The sequence below is a fragment of the Heterodontus francisci genome, chromosome 4 (assembly GCF_036365525.1).
Source record: "Heterodontus francisci isolate sHetFra1 chromosome 4, sHetFra1.hap1, whole genome shotgun sequence".
NCBI lineage: Eukaryota > Metazoa > Chordata > Chondrichthyes > Heterodontiformes > Heterodontidae > Heterodontus > Heterodontus francisci.
Genome location: NC_090374.1, coordinates 88,022,803 through 88,040,083, shown reverse-complemented (window position 1 = coordinate 88,040,083; position 17,281 = coordinate 88,022,803). Strand labels below are relative to the sequence as shown.

The 17,281-nt window shown below is 44.5% G+C and overlaps 1 protein-coding gene across 2 annotated transcripts in view; it reads right to left on the bottom strand.

Moving 5' to 3' along the window:
• camk4 (calcium/calmodulin-dependent protein kinase IV) overlaps positions 1-17,281 on the bottom strand; it is a 297,761-nt gene that overhangs the window by 198,855 nt on the left and 81,625 nt on the right. For both annotated transcript variants that reach the window (XM_068029815.1, XM_068029817.1), the window contains exon 2: positions 7,904-7,982. In XM_068029815.1, coding sequence (XP_067885916.1) covers positions 7,904-7,982 — 79 coding nt within the window. The remainder of the gene's footprint in view (positions 1-7,903; positions 7,983-17,281) is intronic.

Below are 17,281 nucleotides of genomic sequence, written 5' to 3'. Positions count from 1 at the left end.
CTTGGCCTACATGTGACTCAGGTTCCCACAATATGGGTTGACTCTTGGGTAAGAAAAATTGCTTTGCCAGCTTTGCCCACATCCCAAAAACAAATAATGAAAAGGTTCTGTAGGATGGGCACCAAACATCGCTGATGCAGCTTGGTGCCTACCACTACTTTTTCTCTTCCTCCTCCTAAATGGCCACATGTTCTGGTTTCTCAATGAGAAACATATTGGTGGCAAGACTATCTAGGGGAAACTGTAGGGGGAACAAAGCTGCAAAGCAATTACCACAGACCTATGAAAACCTAAGTGGCAGAAAAACAAAATAAGAAAAATAGTGCAGAAATGTCCTTATTATGTCCTAAGGTGGGACATTAAGGATACTACATAAACGTAAGTCAATGCTTTAATGTGTCCTTTGAAAGAACTTTCTCCTGTAACTAATCCTTTAGTGCTCTGTAATTACATAGGATGCCCCTTACAGAATTACCATTTGACATGGTACTAGCATAATGGTCATAATATCATATGGGCATTTCAAATAGAAGCTTTCTGCATCCTCCCTGGAACCCATTGTTAATGTACACCTGACACAAAAAAAGCATCACAAGGCATAACGGACATAAAAATTATTCACCTTCTCTCATAATATCTCAGATTAATACACCGTTTTAAATTTAATTCAATTCATACTATCTCTCGCAAATGTTCTTTTAACAAGAAAAAGTAGTACTTTTAGGTAAATGGGAGTGTGGGAGTGATATAACAATCCAACACTGGACTTAATCAGCTTTAGCAAGGAAGATAGAGGCCCCTAGCGTGCTCTCAATGACTACAGTATCTACTACAGATATCATTTTATATTAGCTGATTGTATATAACTACCAAAAGGATGTAGTCACACAATCAAGGGATATAAAATGAATACATTTCATAATTTCTTACATGATGCTTTTGACAGGAAATAAGTAATAATTATAAAATTGTGTATGAGAAGAAAAATATGGATTAAAACAAAAGCTTAATTATAAATATTATAAACCTCCATATCTATACTTTATAAAATTAATTAACAATCTGATAGTAAGGTAACATCCTGAAAATAGTGATGATAAAATGATTGAATTTGATATTATATTTGAGAGCCAGAAGAGAGTTTCAAACTAAGATTTTAAATTAAAGAAAGGAAAACGTTGAAGGGATGAGAAATGAACTGACCTACAAACAGTGTGAAGTATTCAAAGTATTTGGTACAAAAAAAGACGAGTACGCACCCCTAAACGACAAAGGCTCCACTTGCATAGTTAAGCATCATGGTCAACAAATGAGGTAACAGACTGTATCAAGTTAAAAGGAAAGGCTTACGACAAATGCAAGAGAAAGTGGAAATACAGCGGACTGGGTCAGCGACAAAAAGAAACAAAGGAATGTAAAGAATTTGGTTTCCTGGATAATTGGGGCTCTTTCTGGGGTAGGTGGGACCTCTACAAACAGGATGGTCTTCACCTGAACCAGAGGGGTACCAATATCCTGGGGGGGAGATTTGTTAGTGCTCTTCGGGGGGGTTTAAACTAAATCAGCAGGGGAATGGGAACCTAAATTGTAGTTCCAGTGTACAGGCTGTTGAGAGTAGTGAGGTAGGGGATAAGGTTACAGGGACGCAAGAGGGCACTGGCAAGCAAGAACTTGGTTTAAAGTGTGTCTACTTCAACGCCAGGAGCATCCGGAATAAGGTGGGTGAGCTTGCAGCATGGGTTGGTACCTGGGATCCTGATGTTGTGGCCATTTCAGAGACATGGGTAGAGCAGGGGCAGGAATGGATGTTGCAGGTTCCGGGATTTAGATGTTTCAGTAAGAACAGAGAAGAGGGTAAAAGAGGGGGGGGGGTGTGGCATTGTTAATCAAGGAAAGTATTACAGCGGCAGAAAGGACGTTTGAGGACTCGTCTACTGAGGTAGTATGGGCCAAGGTTAGAAACAGGAGAGGAGAGGTCACCCTGTTGGGAGTTTTCTATAGACCTCCAAATAGTTCCAGAGATGTAGAGGAAAGGATAGCGAAGATGATTCTCGACAGGAGCGAGAGTAACAGGGTAGTGGTTATGGGGGACTTTAACTTTCCAAATATTGACTGGAAATACTATAGTTCGAGTACTTTAGATGGGTCGGTTTTTGTCCAGTGTGTGCAGGAGGGTTTTCTGACACAGTATGTGGACAGGCCAACCAGGGGCGATGCCACATTGGATTTGGTACTGGGTAATGAACCCGGCCAGGTGTTCGATTTAGATGGAGGTGAGCACTTTGGCGATAGTGATCACAATTCGGTTAGGTTTACCTTAGCGATGGGCAGGGACAGGTATATACCGCAGGGCAAGAATTATAGCTGGGGGAAAGGAAATTATGACGCGATTAGGCAAGATTTAGGATGTGTAGGATGGGGAAGGAAACTGCAGGGGATGGGCACAAACGAAATGTGGAGCTTATTAAAGGAGCAGCTAATGCGTGTCCTTGATAAGTATGTACCTGTCAGGCAGGGAGGAAGTTGTCGAGCGAGGGAGCCGTGGTTTACTCAAGAAGTTGAAGCGCTTGTCAAGAGGAAGAGGGCGGCTTATGTTAGGATGAGATGTGAAGGCTCAGTTAGGGCGCTTGAGAGTTACAAGCTAGCCAGGAAGGATCTAAAGGGAGGGCTAAGAAGAGCAAGGAGAGGACACGAGAAGTCATTGGCGGATAGGATCAAAGAAAACCCTAAGGCTTTCTATAAGTATATCAGGAATAAAAGAATGATAAGAGTTAGAACAGGGCCAATCAAGGATAGTAGTGGGAAGTTGTGTGCGGAATCAGAGGAGATAGGGGAAGCGTTAAATGAATATTTTTCGTCAGTATTTACAGTAGAGAAAGAAAATGTTGTCGAGGAGATTACTGAGATACAGCCTACTAGGCTAGATGGGATTGAGATTCACAAGGAGGAGGTGTTAGCAATTTTGGAAAGAGTGAAAATAGATAAGTCCCCTGGGCCAGATGGGATTTATCCTAGGATTCTCTGGGAAGCCAGGGAGGAGATTGCAGAGCCGTTGTTGTTGATCTTTATGTCGTCATTGTCGACAGGAGTAGTGCCGGAAGACTGGAGGATAGCAAATGTTGTCCCCTTGTTCAAGAAGGGGAGTAGAGACAGCCCTGGTAATTATAGACATGTGAGCCTTACTTCGGTTGTGGGTAAAATGTTGGAAAAGGTTATAAGAGATAGGATTTATAATCATCTTGAAAAGAATAAGTTCATTTGCGATAGTCAGCACGGTTTTGTGAAAGGTAGGTCGTGCCTCACAAACCTTATTGAGTTTTTCGAGAAGGTGACCAAACAGGTGGATGAGGGTAAAGCCGTGGATGTGGTGTATATGGATTTCAGTAAGGCGTTTGATAAGGTTCCCCACGGTAGGCTATTGCAGAAAATACGGAAGTATGGGGTTGAAGGTGATTTAGAGCTTTGGATCAGAAATTGGCTAGCTGAAAGAAGACAGAGGGTGGTGGTTGATGGCAAATATTCATCCTGGAGTTTAGTTACTAGTGGTGTACCGCAAGGTTCTGTTTTGGGGCCACTGCTGTTTGTCATTTTTATAAATGACCTGGATGAGGGTGTAGAAGGGTGGGTTAGTAAATTTGCGGATGACACGAAGGTCGGTGGAGTTGTGGATAGTGTCGAAGGGTGTTGTAGGGTACAGAGGGACATAGACAGGCTGCAGAGCTGGGCTGAGAGATGGCAAATGGAGTTTAATGCGGAGAAGTGTGAGGTGATTCACTTTGGAAGGAGTAACAGCAATGCAGAGTACTGGGCTAATGGAAAGATTCTTGGTAGTGTAGATGAGCAGGTACATAAATCCCTGAAAGTTGCTACCCAGGTTAATAGGGCTGTTAAGAAGGCATATGGTGTGTTAGCTTTTATTAGTAGGGGGATCGAGTTTCGGAGCCACGAGGTCATGATGCAGCTGTACAAAACTCTGGTGAGGCCGCACCTTGAGTATTGCGTGCAGTTCTGGTCACCGCATTATAGGAAGGATGTGGAAGCTTTGGAAAGGGTGCAGAGGAGATTTACTAGGATGTTGCCTGGTATGGAGGGAAGGTCTTACGAGGAAAGGCTGAGGGACTTGGGGTTGTTTTCGTTAGAGAGAAGGAGGAGGAGAGGTGACTTAATAGAGACATACAAGATAATCAGAGGGTTAGATAGGGTGGATAGTGAGAGTCTTTTTCCTCGGATGATGGCAAACACGAGGGGACATAGCTTTAAGTTGAGGGGTGAAAGATATAGGACAGATGTCAGAGGTAGTTTCTTTACGCAGAGAGTAGTAGGGGCGTGGAACGCCCTGCCTGCAACAGTAGTAGACTCGCCAACTTTAAGGGCATTTAAGTGGTCATTGGATAGACATATGGATGAAAATGGAATAGTGTAGGTCAGATGGTTTCACAGGTCGGCGCAACATCGAGGGCCGAAGGGCCTGTACTGCGCTGTAATGTTCTAATTCTAATAGTAACAATGCAAAAAGAAAATATGAACAAAGTGCAAGAGATATCAACGCTAACAGCAAAAATGTTTCTAAATATATCAAGAGAAAGATGTGGGCCACTAAAGACAGATGCTTGCGAGTCTATAGTAGATAATAAGTACAGCCCTACCAAATTCACTGTCAAATTTTACAAATTTCATGGTCACAGCATTTTAAGAATCGTGAATTTCACAATTTCACATATTTGAATCGTAAATTTTATGGTGTTGCAACAAACCATGAAAAGGATCTTTTTAAAACAAAAAAAGACAAAGGATGTTTCTGATTTCAAATGGCACTTACTGTATACTCAAAAACTATTGTAAAAAGCTGACAATAAACAGATCACATTCTGTACTCACTGAAGTCAGTGGCTGAATTTGAGCCTGGAGCAACCTACCACTGTCTCTTCATTCCCTGTCTCTGTGCTGTGTTTAGACACAGCTCTCTCTGGGTCCACAGAGTTTGTTGGAATTGTCCTCACAATATGTAGCAAAAACCTTTCGAAGGTAGTCCTGTCGTAGTTATTTGCACTTAGCAAGCAACCACCATTTTGCACATTATGTTAAATGAATACCCACAGCTTTGGGTGATCAGGTTTTTCCAATGGTAGGTTAGCGCTTGCAAAAGCATCCATAAGTTCCATTGCAACCAACTGATGATTTTGAGTTCTCTGTTGACTCCTTAAAATGATATTAAATAGTTGCTTTTTTTTTGCGTGACCGTTTTCCAGCAGTATGGTGTCAGATGCTCTCTTTCTGCAGCGATGGCTTTCGGACTCTGAGTGGCACTGAACCGTTGCTGCCGTGTGTGATCCAATCAAACATTGTAGCTTGTACAAAACATGCCATCAGCATGTAGAATTTGGCTTCCAAATTCTTTCACTCAACGTGCTGCAGTAATGGCTGCAGCAGTTTTTGATTTGCATCTTTCTGGCATTCTCACTTGTCTGTTGATACTTGAGACTGCATCTCTCAAAACTGCAATGGAAGCCCTCCCTCATCCACCAGAGAGTTGAGCCTTGTGTCAATCAGCAAAATGTGCTGAGTTCGCAAAATGGTCAATTTCATGGAGAATCCGAGATTTCACGGAGGACCTGAGATTTCACGGTCCATGACACATTTTTCATGGCAATGAATTTGGTACGGCGCTAATAATAGGGAAATGGCATATTTGCTATGTCAGTACTTTGGGCTGGATTTTATCAGCCCCTCGAAGATGGGCTGTGAGGCAAGGCAGGAGGCAGACAAAATGGCATGAGGTGGTTTAGGCATGCCATTTGTCTGCAGCAGGCACCGTATTGGACGGCAAGTCTGCTGAGAGGCCAATTAAGCAATTTAAGTAGCTGCCTCTGTTGGCATTTAGCCAATGCCAAAAGGGGCCCACAGCCGCATGGAAACACCATCAGCTGAGACCTGGTGGCCTCCCAGTGGGCTCGGGGCGGGTGGGGGGGGGAGGAGGGTCCCTTCTTTAGGGGAAATCCAGAGCCCATGGAGGACCCCCCCCCCACCCCAGCAGTGATAGCTGCCCCTGTGGCAAGACCTCTCCCACCCTCACCATCCACTCCCCACCCCCTTTCCAGGGCCTGCCTCATTGGCCCCGGTGACCCCGACCCCACTTACCTTGCTCCCAGGGCCTCTTCCATCTTCGCTGCTGCAGGCTGCCTACAGTACCTGCAGTGGCCCCTGCTCCTGGTGGCGCTGCTGGGACTGTTGAGCTGCCAACCCTCTGATTGGCCAGCAGCTCTTGGGCATGGGATCTTGTCCCTTAAAGGAGACAGCATCCCCAACGGCGGGCAGTTCAATTAATTCAGCCAGGATGGTGATAAAGGGCCGAGGTGTTTCCCCCCCACCGCCTTCCAGCCCATCCCCAGGGCCCCCATCGCTGAAATAAAATCCAGCCCTTTTGTGTCAGGGAGTGGACAAAATACCAATGGTGTAAGAGAACCAAAAAGTAAGTTAGTGGATTTAATATAGGTAAAAAATGGATGAATATAATGGGACACAAGATAGACAAATCTCTCGGACATGATGGTTTCTACCCCATAATAATAAAGTAAATAAGTGGAAGAAATTGCAAGAGCAATAATCTTAATTTTATAAAGTTGTCTTCAAGATTCAGGAAATAAGCCTTTGGATTGCAAATGTCATTCCATCATTTAAGATCTATCAGTTTAATAGCAGTTGTGGGGAAATTACTGGAATCTATCATCAGAGACAGAATGATTGAACACTTAGGAAGTATGAGATGATCAAAGAGAGTCAATGCAGATTTGTGAAGTGTAGGTCGTTGTTTCATTAATTTACATAGAATGTACAGAACAGAAACAGGCCATTCAGCCCAACTGTCCATGGTGGTATTTATGCTCCATAAGAGACTCCTCTCAACCTATCAACATATCCTTCTATTCCTTTCTCCCTCTGTGTTTATCCAGCTTCCCCTTAAATGCATTGATGCTATTCGCCTAAACTACTCTTCATGGTATCAAGATGCACATTTTTACCTCTCTCTAGGTAAAGAGATTTCTCCTGAATTCCTTATTGGATTTATTAGTGATTAACTTAGATTTATGGACCCTAGTTTTTGTCTCCTCCACAAATGGAAACATCTTCTCTACCTTGATCCTTCTGTCCTGGCAAACTACCATGTCATCTCCAACCTTCCTTTCCTCTCTCAAGTCCTTGAACATTGTCGGGTACAAGCATTCTAATTCCATACAAATAAGCAGAAGCAACTTAGCAGCGCCTTGCTGAGGGAACTCAAACAAGGAGTACCCAGAAGTAGATCTCAAATGTTATGCCCACCCACCTCAACATATGCTTCATATGACCAGGCCAAGGGGAAGAAGGAAAATCAGTCTTGATATATCCATTTCTAATGCTTTCAGAGAGTAATTTCCCAAACTTGAGGTACAAGCACAAAAGAATAGTAACTGTATGTCATAATTCAAAAGCTATAATTCATGTAGACAAATAGAACTGTTAGATTGTAGAATTTATTTTTGTACCACTTTATCAAAGTTGAATTCAGTGGAACTCTCAATTAATCATCAATTTCTATTATCCACCTGGGGATTCGCTTTTAATACAGCAGTTAAGGGAGATGCCGCTTTAAACAGAAATCGGTATATGTAGTTACAATATCAGGAAATGCATGCATGGATTTGTAATTTAAACAAAGCAATCTGGCATTTTAAGCTGAATTAAATACCATAGATTAATACAGTTCACAACTGAAAAGAATTCCAACGATGGACATTTCCTTTCCTGGTCTTGCTTTTTCCTGTTTTATTTTATACCTGTCTCAATGCTTCCTGCAAATAAAACCTTCTGCTGTATTAACCCAAGATATAATGGCATTTCTTGCCTATACACAGTAAAGACTCACAGTTTTCTTCAGCACTTTCACAGCAAAAGGCTTCTCAGTTCCCTTCTGTCTGCATTGATATACCACTGAAGTAGCACCACTAAAAACAGAAAATAGTCATCATTATATTTTATACTGATTATACATAACAAAGTGTTATTATTCACATTTAAATACATATGTTACTATAATATTCAACTATATTATTAGCTCTTCCACATTACTGTCTAATTCTACAATGATTTTTTGAAGGGAACGTTTTGGGTCTGCTTTCTTCAGCAAGAGCACAAAAATGGTGGTGTAGTGAAGCCATATTTGGTTAACTAAAAAGATATATCTATGAAGGGCTTTTTAAAAAAAATATAGAAGCGAAATTGGTGTTTGCCAGTAAGGAAAAGGTAAGGATTTGCACTTTTAATTCTTGTATGACCTCTGGATGTCCCAAAGCATTTTACAATCAATGGAGAACTTTTTGTAGTGTATTAGGAAAAATTAGAGTGCAAAGAATTAGAGGTAGCCTTTTGGTGTGGTTAAAAAAAGTGGTTGGAAGTTGGGAGACAGAGTGAGAAATACGCTCAGATTGGCAGGATATGACAAGTAGTGTTCCCCAGGGATCTGTTCTGCCGCCTCAACTTTTCATTATTTATTCATGACTTGGATGGAGGAATATAGAATTGTATATCCGAGTTTGCAGATGACACTAAATTCGGAGGGACAGTTAGTAGTGCAGATCGCAGTAGGAAGTTTCAATGGGAAATAGATAAAGTGAGTGGGCAAAACAAAGTGAGATCATTGACTTTGGACCCAGGAAAGAAAAATCTGTGTTATTTCCTAACTGGTGAGAGAATCGGAACTGTAGAGGAACAAATAGATTTGGGAGTCCAAATATAAATCATTTAAAGCTAGCAGACAAGGATGAAAAGCAATCAAAAACACTAATGAAATTTTGGCCTTTATCTCAAGGTAGCTGGATTACAAATGGTATGAAATTATGCATCAGCTGTATTGAGAGCCTTGGTCAGTCTTCAGTTTTAGGGACCACACCTCAGGAACGTTATGTTGGCCTTGGACGGGATGAAGTGCAGGCTCACCAGAATGATAGAAACATAGATACATAGAATGGTCACAGCACAGAAGGAGGCCATTTGGCCAGTCGAGCCTGTGCCAGCTCTCTCCAAGAGCAATTTAGCTAGTCCCACTCTCCCATAGAATCATAATCTCGTTACATCTTAGTTCCTCTGGAAGATACCTTACTGATTCAGGGATTTTTTTGATAATAAATACAGTGCTTATTTTATGAATTCTTCTGCTAAAGGTAAGGGATGTAAGTGTAGCATTTTTCTACTTTTCACATTCTGGGTCAGCATCAAGCACCCCAAAGTCAGATTCAGAATAAAATGTCCTTTACTGTGCCCCAACAATGTGCATTAACACTACCTTCAGGTCTCAATCTTGGCTCTCTTGCCTTTGAGTTGCCAAGTTGTGGGATCACACCTCACTCCAGGGAATTCAGCACAAAAAACTAGGCTGATAATTCAACGCAGTACCTGAAGGAATACTGTACTTTAGAGGTGTCATCTTTCTGATGAGACGTTAAACGAAGGCCTGCCCTCTCAGGTGGACGTAAAAGGTCCCATGGCACTATATGAACAGCAACTTGTGGAGGGTATAGTAGAGCGGAGGCAGGGAGCAGCGGGTACGGGTTTTCTCAGTATCTGGCCAGCATTTATCCCTCAATAAACATGACAAGAAGATTATTTATAATAATATAATAAAAGCAAAATACTGTAGATGCTGGAAATCTGAAATAAAAACAAAAAATGCTGGAAATAGTCAGCAGGTCTGGCAACATCTGTGGAGAGAGAAGCAGAGTTAACATTTCAGGTCAGTGACCTTTCAGACCTGCTGAGTAGTTCCAGCATTTTTTGTTTTTATAAGCAGATTATTTAGTTGGTCTGACAGGATTGTTAATAGGACCTTGCTGTGTGCAAATTGACTGCCATGTAATTAGTCCCAGCTCTATTTATAGAGTCATAGAGAGATACAGCACTGAAACAGGCCCTTCGGCCCACCTAGTCTGTGCCAACCATCAACCACCCATTTATACTAATCCTACATTAATCCCATATTATCTACCACATCCCCACCTTCCCTCAATTCTCCAACCACCTACTTACACTAGGGTGTAATTTACAATGGCCAATTTACCTATCAACCTGCAGGTCTTTGGCTGTGGGAGGAAACTGGAGCATCCAGCAGAAACTCACACGGTCACCGGGAGAACTTGCAATCTCTGCACAGACAGTACCCAGAACTGAACCCGGGTCGCTGGAGTTGTGAGGCTGCAGTGCTAACCACTGCGCCACTGTGCCACCCTTTATAGGCCACTGTTATAACAGTGAATACATTTCAAAAGTACTCCACTGGCTGTAAGATGCTCTGGGACACCCTGAGGAGCTATATAAATTCAAATTTGTTCTTTTACTCTCAGAACAGTATCCCTAATTCTTCAATGTGGCTTTTCCACTTCTCATACCATCCATCCTTGTGGCTTTGAGTGAAACTGCCCATGTAGTGCAAAATTAAGGCAATTCTGTTGCATGGGTGCATGCCCTGGATTTGGCTTCAGATTGCCCGAACTTTCTTCACATAGGATTCCAACCAGCAATGAAGGAAAATTTTTATCCCAATGATCTGGGCTGTATTCAAACCCATATGGCAGAGATGAAAGGACAGGTAGCTAACACATTGCACCAGCCAGTTATTCAAAGTTGCTTTTAAACTTTACTGTTTGAGTGTACATATTATATTGTCCCTTGTACATTTTTTCCCTCTGTTAAAACATGTTCCCACTTTTTTCCTCCCATGCTCCACCCTCTCTTATCTCCTGCTCCTCCCCGATAAGCTGTCTCCTTCCAGGGCCTCACTGTCCTCAACGTCCACACCTCTCTGAAAGGCCATGTAATGGAAAGTGCAGCAAACCACCACAATGACCTTGCAGGAGAGTATGGGAGGTTGCTACCAAACCGGTCCAGGCACCGGAATCGCATCTTCAGAAACCTGATGGCCTGCTCAATGTTTGGCCTGCTGAGCAGGTGGCATTGGTTGTATTGTCTGGGGCTCCTGTAGAGGGGTCAGGGGTTTCCCTTGTTCCCTTGGATCCATACATGCACTTTGGAGGATGGAGTGAAGATCTGAGGCAGCCTGGACCAACAGAAGATGAAGGTGTCATGGCAGTTGCCAGGAAAGTGAGCGCACACATGGAAGAAGCTTTTGTTGTGGTCACAGACCAGTTGGACGCTGAGGGAGTGGAACCCCTTCCTGTTGATGGATCTCACTGGGTGCCTTTATGGCCACATGACACAACTGATGATGCCCTGCTCCTGGGGGAATCCAGTGATAGAGGCGAAACCCAATGCTCTCTCCGCCTGCGCAGGCTCATCTGTGTCAAAATGGATGTGGTCACCTGCCCTCCTGAATATGGTGTCCGTGACCTGCCTGATGGCATCATGAGCTGCCGACTGTGGGATGCCACCTAGGTAACCAGCTGATCCCTGGAACGATCCAGTTGCATAGAAATTCAGGGCGATGGACACCTTGATAGATGCAATTAAGAGACTGCTAAGGGGCCGTGAGGCCTCCAGTCATTGTGGATCAGAGCACAAAGATCAGAGGCCACCTGTCTGGATAGGCGCAGCCTCCTACAGCACTGACGCTCTGTCATTTACAGGTAGCTGACCCTTGGACGGTAGACCCGATGTCTTGGGCAGTGTCTTTGTCCCCTTGCAGCTCCCCGCTGTGCTCATTTGGCCTCCTGCTGTCCAAAAGGTTGCATCTGCTGAAGCTTATCCTGCCTGCTCTGTCCAATGTCAGAGTAGCCTGTCCCCATTTGAACTCCCTCAGTTGGACTTTGTGCATTCACCAGGCCTTCCCCTGCCAACCCCAGATGCCCAAGTGATCCCAGCGGGCTCATGTCCTTCTCCAGATTCCTACCACTCACCAGTGAGAAAAGCAAGTCTTAATTGGCCTCCACAAAGAGCTCAATAGGCGATTAATTGGAAGCGTGCGGGGTTGCCGTTCCCTCCCTCCCGGCATCCCTTTAAAAACAGCTTTGCGTTTCAGAGATAGAGGGACATGGTGCCGACCTCAGAGAACACAACCTTCAAATTGTGCGCGCACCTACTTCTGCTTCCAATGGGCTTTGAAAATCTGACCTTGGATGGGTGAATCAAGATGGGACGTAATCCTGAAATTAGAGCATTTATTGCCCGTCCCTAATTTCCATTGAGAAGGTGGTGGTGAAACGCCTTCTTGAACTGCTACTGTCGTAGGTACACCCAAAGTGCTGTTAGGGAGGGAGGTCCAGGATTTTGACCCAGCAACAGTGAAGGAATGGCGAAATAGTTCCAAGTGAGGATAGTCTGTGACATGGCGGGGATCTTACAGATGGAGGTGTTCCTATGAGTCTGCTGCCTTTGTTCTCCTAGGTGGTAGAAGTTGCGGGTTTGGAAGGTGCTGTCGAAGGAGCATTGGCGAGTGTTGCAGTGCACCTTGTAGATGGTACACACTGCTGCCACTGCGCACCGGTGGCGGAGGGAGTGAATGTTTAAAGTGGTTGATGGGGTGCCGATCAAGCAGGCTTCTTTGTCCTTGATGGTATCGAGCTTCTTGGGCCTTGTTGCAGCTGCACCTATCCAGGCAGGTGGGAGGTATTCTATCACACTCCTGATCTGTGCCTTGTAGATGGTGGACAGGCTTTGGGGAGTTATGAGGTGAGTTACTCGCCACAGAATTCCCTGTCTCTCACCTGCTCTTGTTGCCAAAAGTATTTATATGGCTGGTCAAGTTCAGTTTCTGGTCAATTGTAACCCCCAGGATGTTAATGGTGGGGGAATTCAGCGATGGTAATGCCACTGAATGTCAAGGAGATACAGTCATTGCCTGGTACTTCTGTGGCATGAATGTTACTTGCCACTTATAGCCCAAGCCTGGATGTTGTCCAGGTCTGCTGCATGTGGGCATAGACTGCTTCAGTATCTGAGGAGTCGCGAATGGTGCTGAACATTACACAATCATCAGCGAACATACCTACTTCTGACCTTCTGGTGGAGAGAAGGCCATTGATTATGCAGCTAAAGACGCTAAAGACACTACCCTGAGGAACTCCTGCAGCAATGTCCTGGAGCTGAGATGACTGACCTCCAACAACCACAACCATCTTTCTTTGTGTTAGGTATGACGCCAACCAGTTGAGAGTTTCCCCGATTCCCACTGACTTCAATTTTGCTAGGGCTCCTTGATGCCATACTCGGTCAAATGCTGCCTTGACGTGAAGAGCAGTCACTCTTGCCTCATCTTTGACATTCAGCTGTTTTCTCCAGGCTGAAACCAAGGCTGCTGTAATGAGGTCTGGTGCCAAGTGGCCCTGGCAGAACCCAAACTGAGCATCGGTGAGCAGGTTATTGCTGAGTAAGTGCTGCTTGATTGCACTGTCAACACCTTACTGGTGATTGAGAATAGACTGAGGGGACAGTTAATTGGCTGTATTGGATTTGTCCTGCGTTTTGTGGCCAGAACATACCTGGGCCATTTATCACATTGTCGGGTAGATGCCAGTGTTGTAGTTGTACTGGAACAGCTTGGCTCGGTGCATGGCTAGTTCTGCAGCAGAAATACATACGAACATACAAACTAGGAGCAGGAGCAGGAGTGGGAGTGGGCTATTCAGCCCCTCAAGACTGCTCCACCATTCTATAAGATCATGGCTGATCTATTTGTGGACTCAACTCCACTTTCTTCAGTTTCTTTTTTTTTTACTACAGCCATATTCCCCAGGAGAAGAAAACCCTCATAATCTTTAAACTTGTCAGATCTTACATAACTTGTAAGAGTGACCCCCGGCCCTCCCTAATAAACAAGATGCACAAAAACAATCTAGTCCCATCACCATCTTATAAACCCTGATCAAAGCACCCCTAAGTCTATGCTTCTTTAAAATGTAGGGACTCAGCGTTTGGTGCCCATCTGGGTAAATAAGATGCTTCACACTAGGAATCAATATTGTGGCTCTCCTCTGCACCATTTCCAAAGCCTCAAATCCACCCATCATCTGAAGAGACCAAAACAGAACACAGTATTCCAACTGAGGATTAACCAAGCTCTTATACAAGGACAAAATTGTGTATTTGTTTTATAGCGAATTGCTCTGTAAATACATCCTAGCATCCTATTTGCTTTAGGTAAAACTTCTGGATGTTGGTTATGGACTCATAACACTCAAAATCCTGCTTGCAAAAATCTGGAGTATCTATGCTTCTAGATCTCTTTGTATCTCTACTCTTTTAAGGCTATTTTGGGATACATTTCTATTCTTTGTACCTTTCCCCAAAATGTATTAGTTGACAGTTATCTATCTTGAATTGTATTTGCCACAATACTGCCCAGTTCCCTGGTCCTAACAGAATTTTCCACATATCTCATATTGTTCCTTCTGTGTTTATTTGTGATCTGTTTCCCTTTAGCAAGGATACTTATGCTGCAAATGCAGCTGCACTTTCATCATTTTAAGTAAATTAATACAAAACTGTAATTATCATACACTTCTTGGATTTTGTCTCTATTACCAAGAGTTATAACCTTAGAACATCCAGGAGATAGAAACAATTATAACCTGCTAAGATAACCTATAATGCATCCCTATAGCATTAGCTGCTTTTAGCAAAGGTACTACAGTGCAGTTCCACAGCATTTAAGAAGACAAAAGTGAAAAACACACCTCATTTCCATTATTGTAGTGTGGACCCAAGCAGCTCCTGTGTTGTACCACTCTTTGTAGCACTGTCCATCATATCTCACACTTCCACACCACGCAACCTCTCACTCAGCTCAATGCACCACATGCCCATCCCTCACCCTGACACTTAGGACTCATCCCTAACTTCATATACTACATCCTACTCACACACCTTCCAATCTTGCCAGCCACACACCTCTACACACCTCCACAAGCCTACAACTATTAAGCTACAGCAGGCACATCACCCAAGCACACAGACACAGTGGAGGATACTGTGAGGGGGAGAGGAAGTAAGGGGCATTGGAGTGTATGTCCACAGATCCCTGAAGGTAGCAGGACAGGTCAATAAGGTGGTTATGACGGATATGGAATCCTTTTCTCCATAAGCCGAGGTATAGAATATAAGAGTGGAAAGGTTATGCTGGAACTATATAAAACATTAGTTAGGCCACAACTCGAATACTGTGTGCAGTTTTGGTCACCTCATTACAGAAAGGATGTAATTGCACTAGAGAAGGTACAGAGGAGATTTACGAGGACGTTGCCAGGACTGGAAGTTGCAGCTATAGGAAAGATTAGATATGCTGGGGTTGTTCTCCATGGAACAGAGGAAGCTGAGGGAAGATTTGATTGAGGGGTACAAAACTGTGAGGGGCCTGAATAGAGTGGATGGGAAGGGCCTCTTTACCTTAGCAGACAGGTCAGTGACTAGGCGGCATAGATTTAAAGTGACTGGTAGAAGGATCAGAGGGGAGATGAGGAAACATTTTTCACCCAGAGGGTGGTGGGGGTCTGGAACTCACTGTCTGAAAGGGTAGTAGAGGCAGAAACCCTCAACTCATTTAAAAGGTGCCTGGCTGTGCACCTGAAGTGCAGGGATACAGATCAAATGCTGGAAAGTGGGATTAGGCTGGGTGGCTCCTTTTTTTTTTAAATCGGCCAACACAATGGGCCAAATGGCCTCTTTCTGTGCCATAAACTTTCTATGATTCTGCCCTCTCTCTTGAAGGCGAAGGTGGACCACAATAAGCAGGAAAGTTAGTAACCAGCAAAGGACCAGCACGCCTGCATCCCCTCAGTGCCCTCAAGGAGACAGTACAACGAATCATTTGGAACAGTACAACAGAACCAGTGGCACCCAGTGCTGCCGAGGCCACTGAGGATTATGTTAAGTTACTGTCTTATACATCTTCTCCATTCACTCCTCACTCTGAAAGGTGCCATGAAATGGAAACTGCATATGGAGTGACCATCTAACTGCTGCTTTCCTCCCCAGCCCGCTTCCCTCAACCCCACCCTCCCCTTACGCTTTTGAGCTTTCAGATAGTCAGGAGGTGAAGGCTGGGCAGCCTCAAAGAGCCATGAGGAAGAGGAAGAGCAAGATCATGAGAATGAAGAGCAGACTGACACTTGGCCTTACGTTTACAGCCACCAGCTCAGATACTAGCACTGCACTAACATTTGAGGGGAATGTAGAGTTGGGATCAGCACATGGTGAGTCACCAGGCTCAAGTGGGCTGCAACCAGGCCAGGGGGACAGATCAGATCATGTGCGAACTCCCCGGAGGGCCGGGTCGCAGATGAGCTCTGCTGCAGGGGACACAGATGAGGACCTTGTTGGGTCAGGCTACAGGAAAATGCTGATGACAATGCATACGGAGCTGCTTGGTGCATTTGCAGGCCTGCCAGATAGCCTTCTGTCACTGGTTAGGAGCATGCAGGAGTCCGGCTCCGACATGGCACAGGGAATCACGCAGCGTTAGGAGCCCATCCTTTCCAACCTAGAAGTGGTGGGCAACTCTGGAGCACCAGGCCAGGTGAGAGCACCCACAAGGCAGGCACCAGGGGGATACACAAGGATGATTCGTTCTGGGGGATTTTTTGTATTATTGATGCATTGCTGGATAAAGTTATTGTGTGAAGGTATTTGCTGTTGGCCTTTCCTGAATGATGTTGGCCAAGGCGTCTTTGTGATAGGGAGTCTGATACAGATGTACTTTTGGGGAATGGTGGGTCCACCTTGGAATAGTGAAGTTCCTTTTAACTGAATTAAAGCCTCCCAATGCAGTCATTCTCGCTCTGTCCAGTTGCAAATAGGGATGGGGTCTTCTCCCTGCCCCCTCCTCTTCCTGAGGTGCCCTCCGGATCCCAGGGAGCAGCGGCTGGGCCCACAAAATTGCAAGGTTATAGTGGACGCAGCACACCACCACAAACATGGACACCCTTTCGAGCATTTACTGCAGAGATCCCACCTCCGAGCAATCTAAGCAGCAAAACCTTTGCTTTAGGAGACTGATGGGCTCGCTCCATATGTTGTGGGTGGCTCCATGACTTTCACTGAAGGCCCACTGATCCCACAAAGTGGGATGGTGGAAGGGAGTCAAGAGCTACATGTGGAAGGGCCCTTGTCGCCGAGCAGCCAGCCTACATTTTGTCTTGGAAGCCTGAGGACGGTCAGTATTGCAGAATGGCTCAGGATAAATGCAATGTGGATACTGGCAGGATAGCGGGCATTCACTGAGATGAACTTTTTGGTATGGCTACATACCAATTGCATGTTCAGAGAGTGGTAGCCCTTACGGTTGTGGTATCTCTCCCCATCG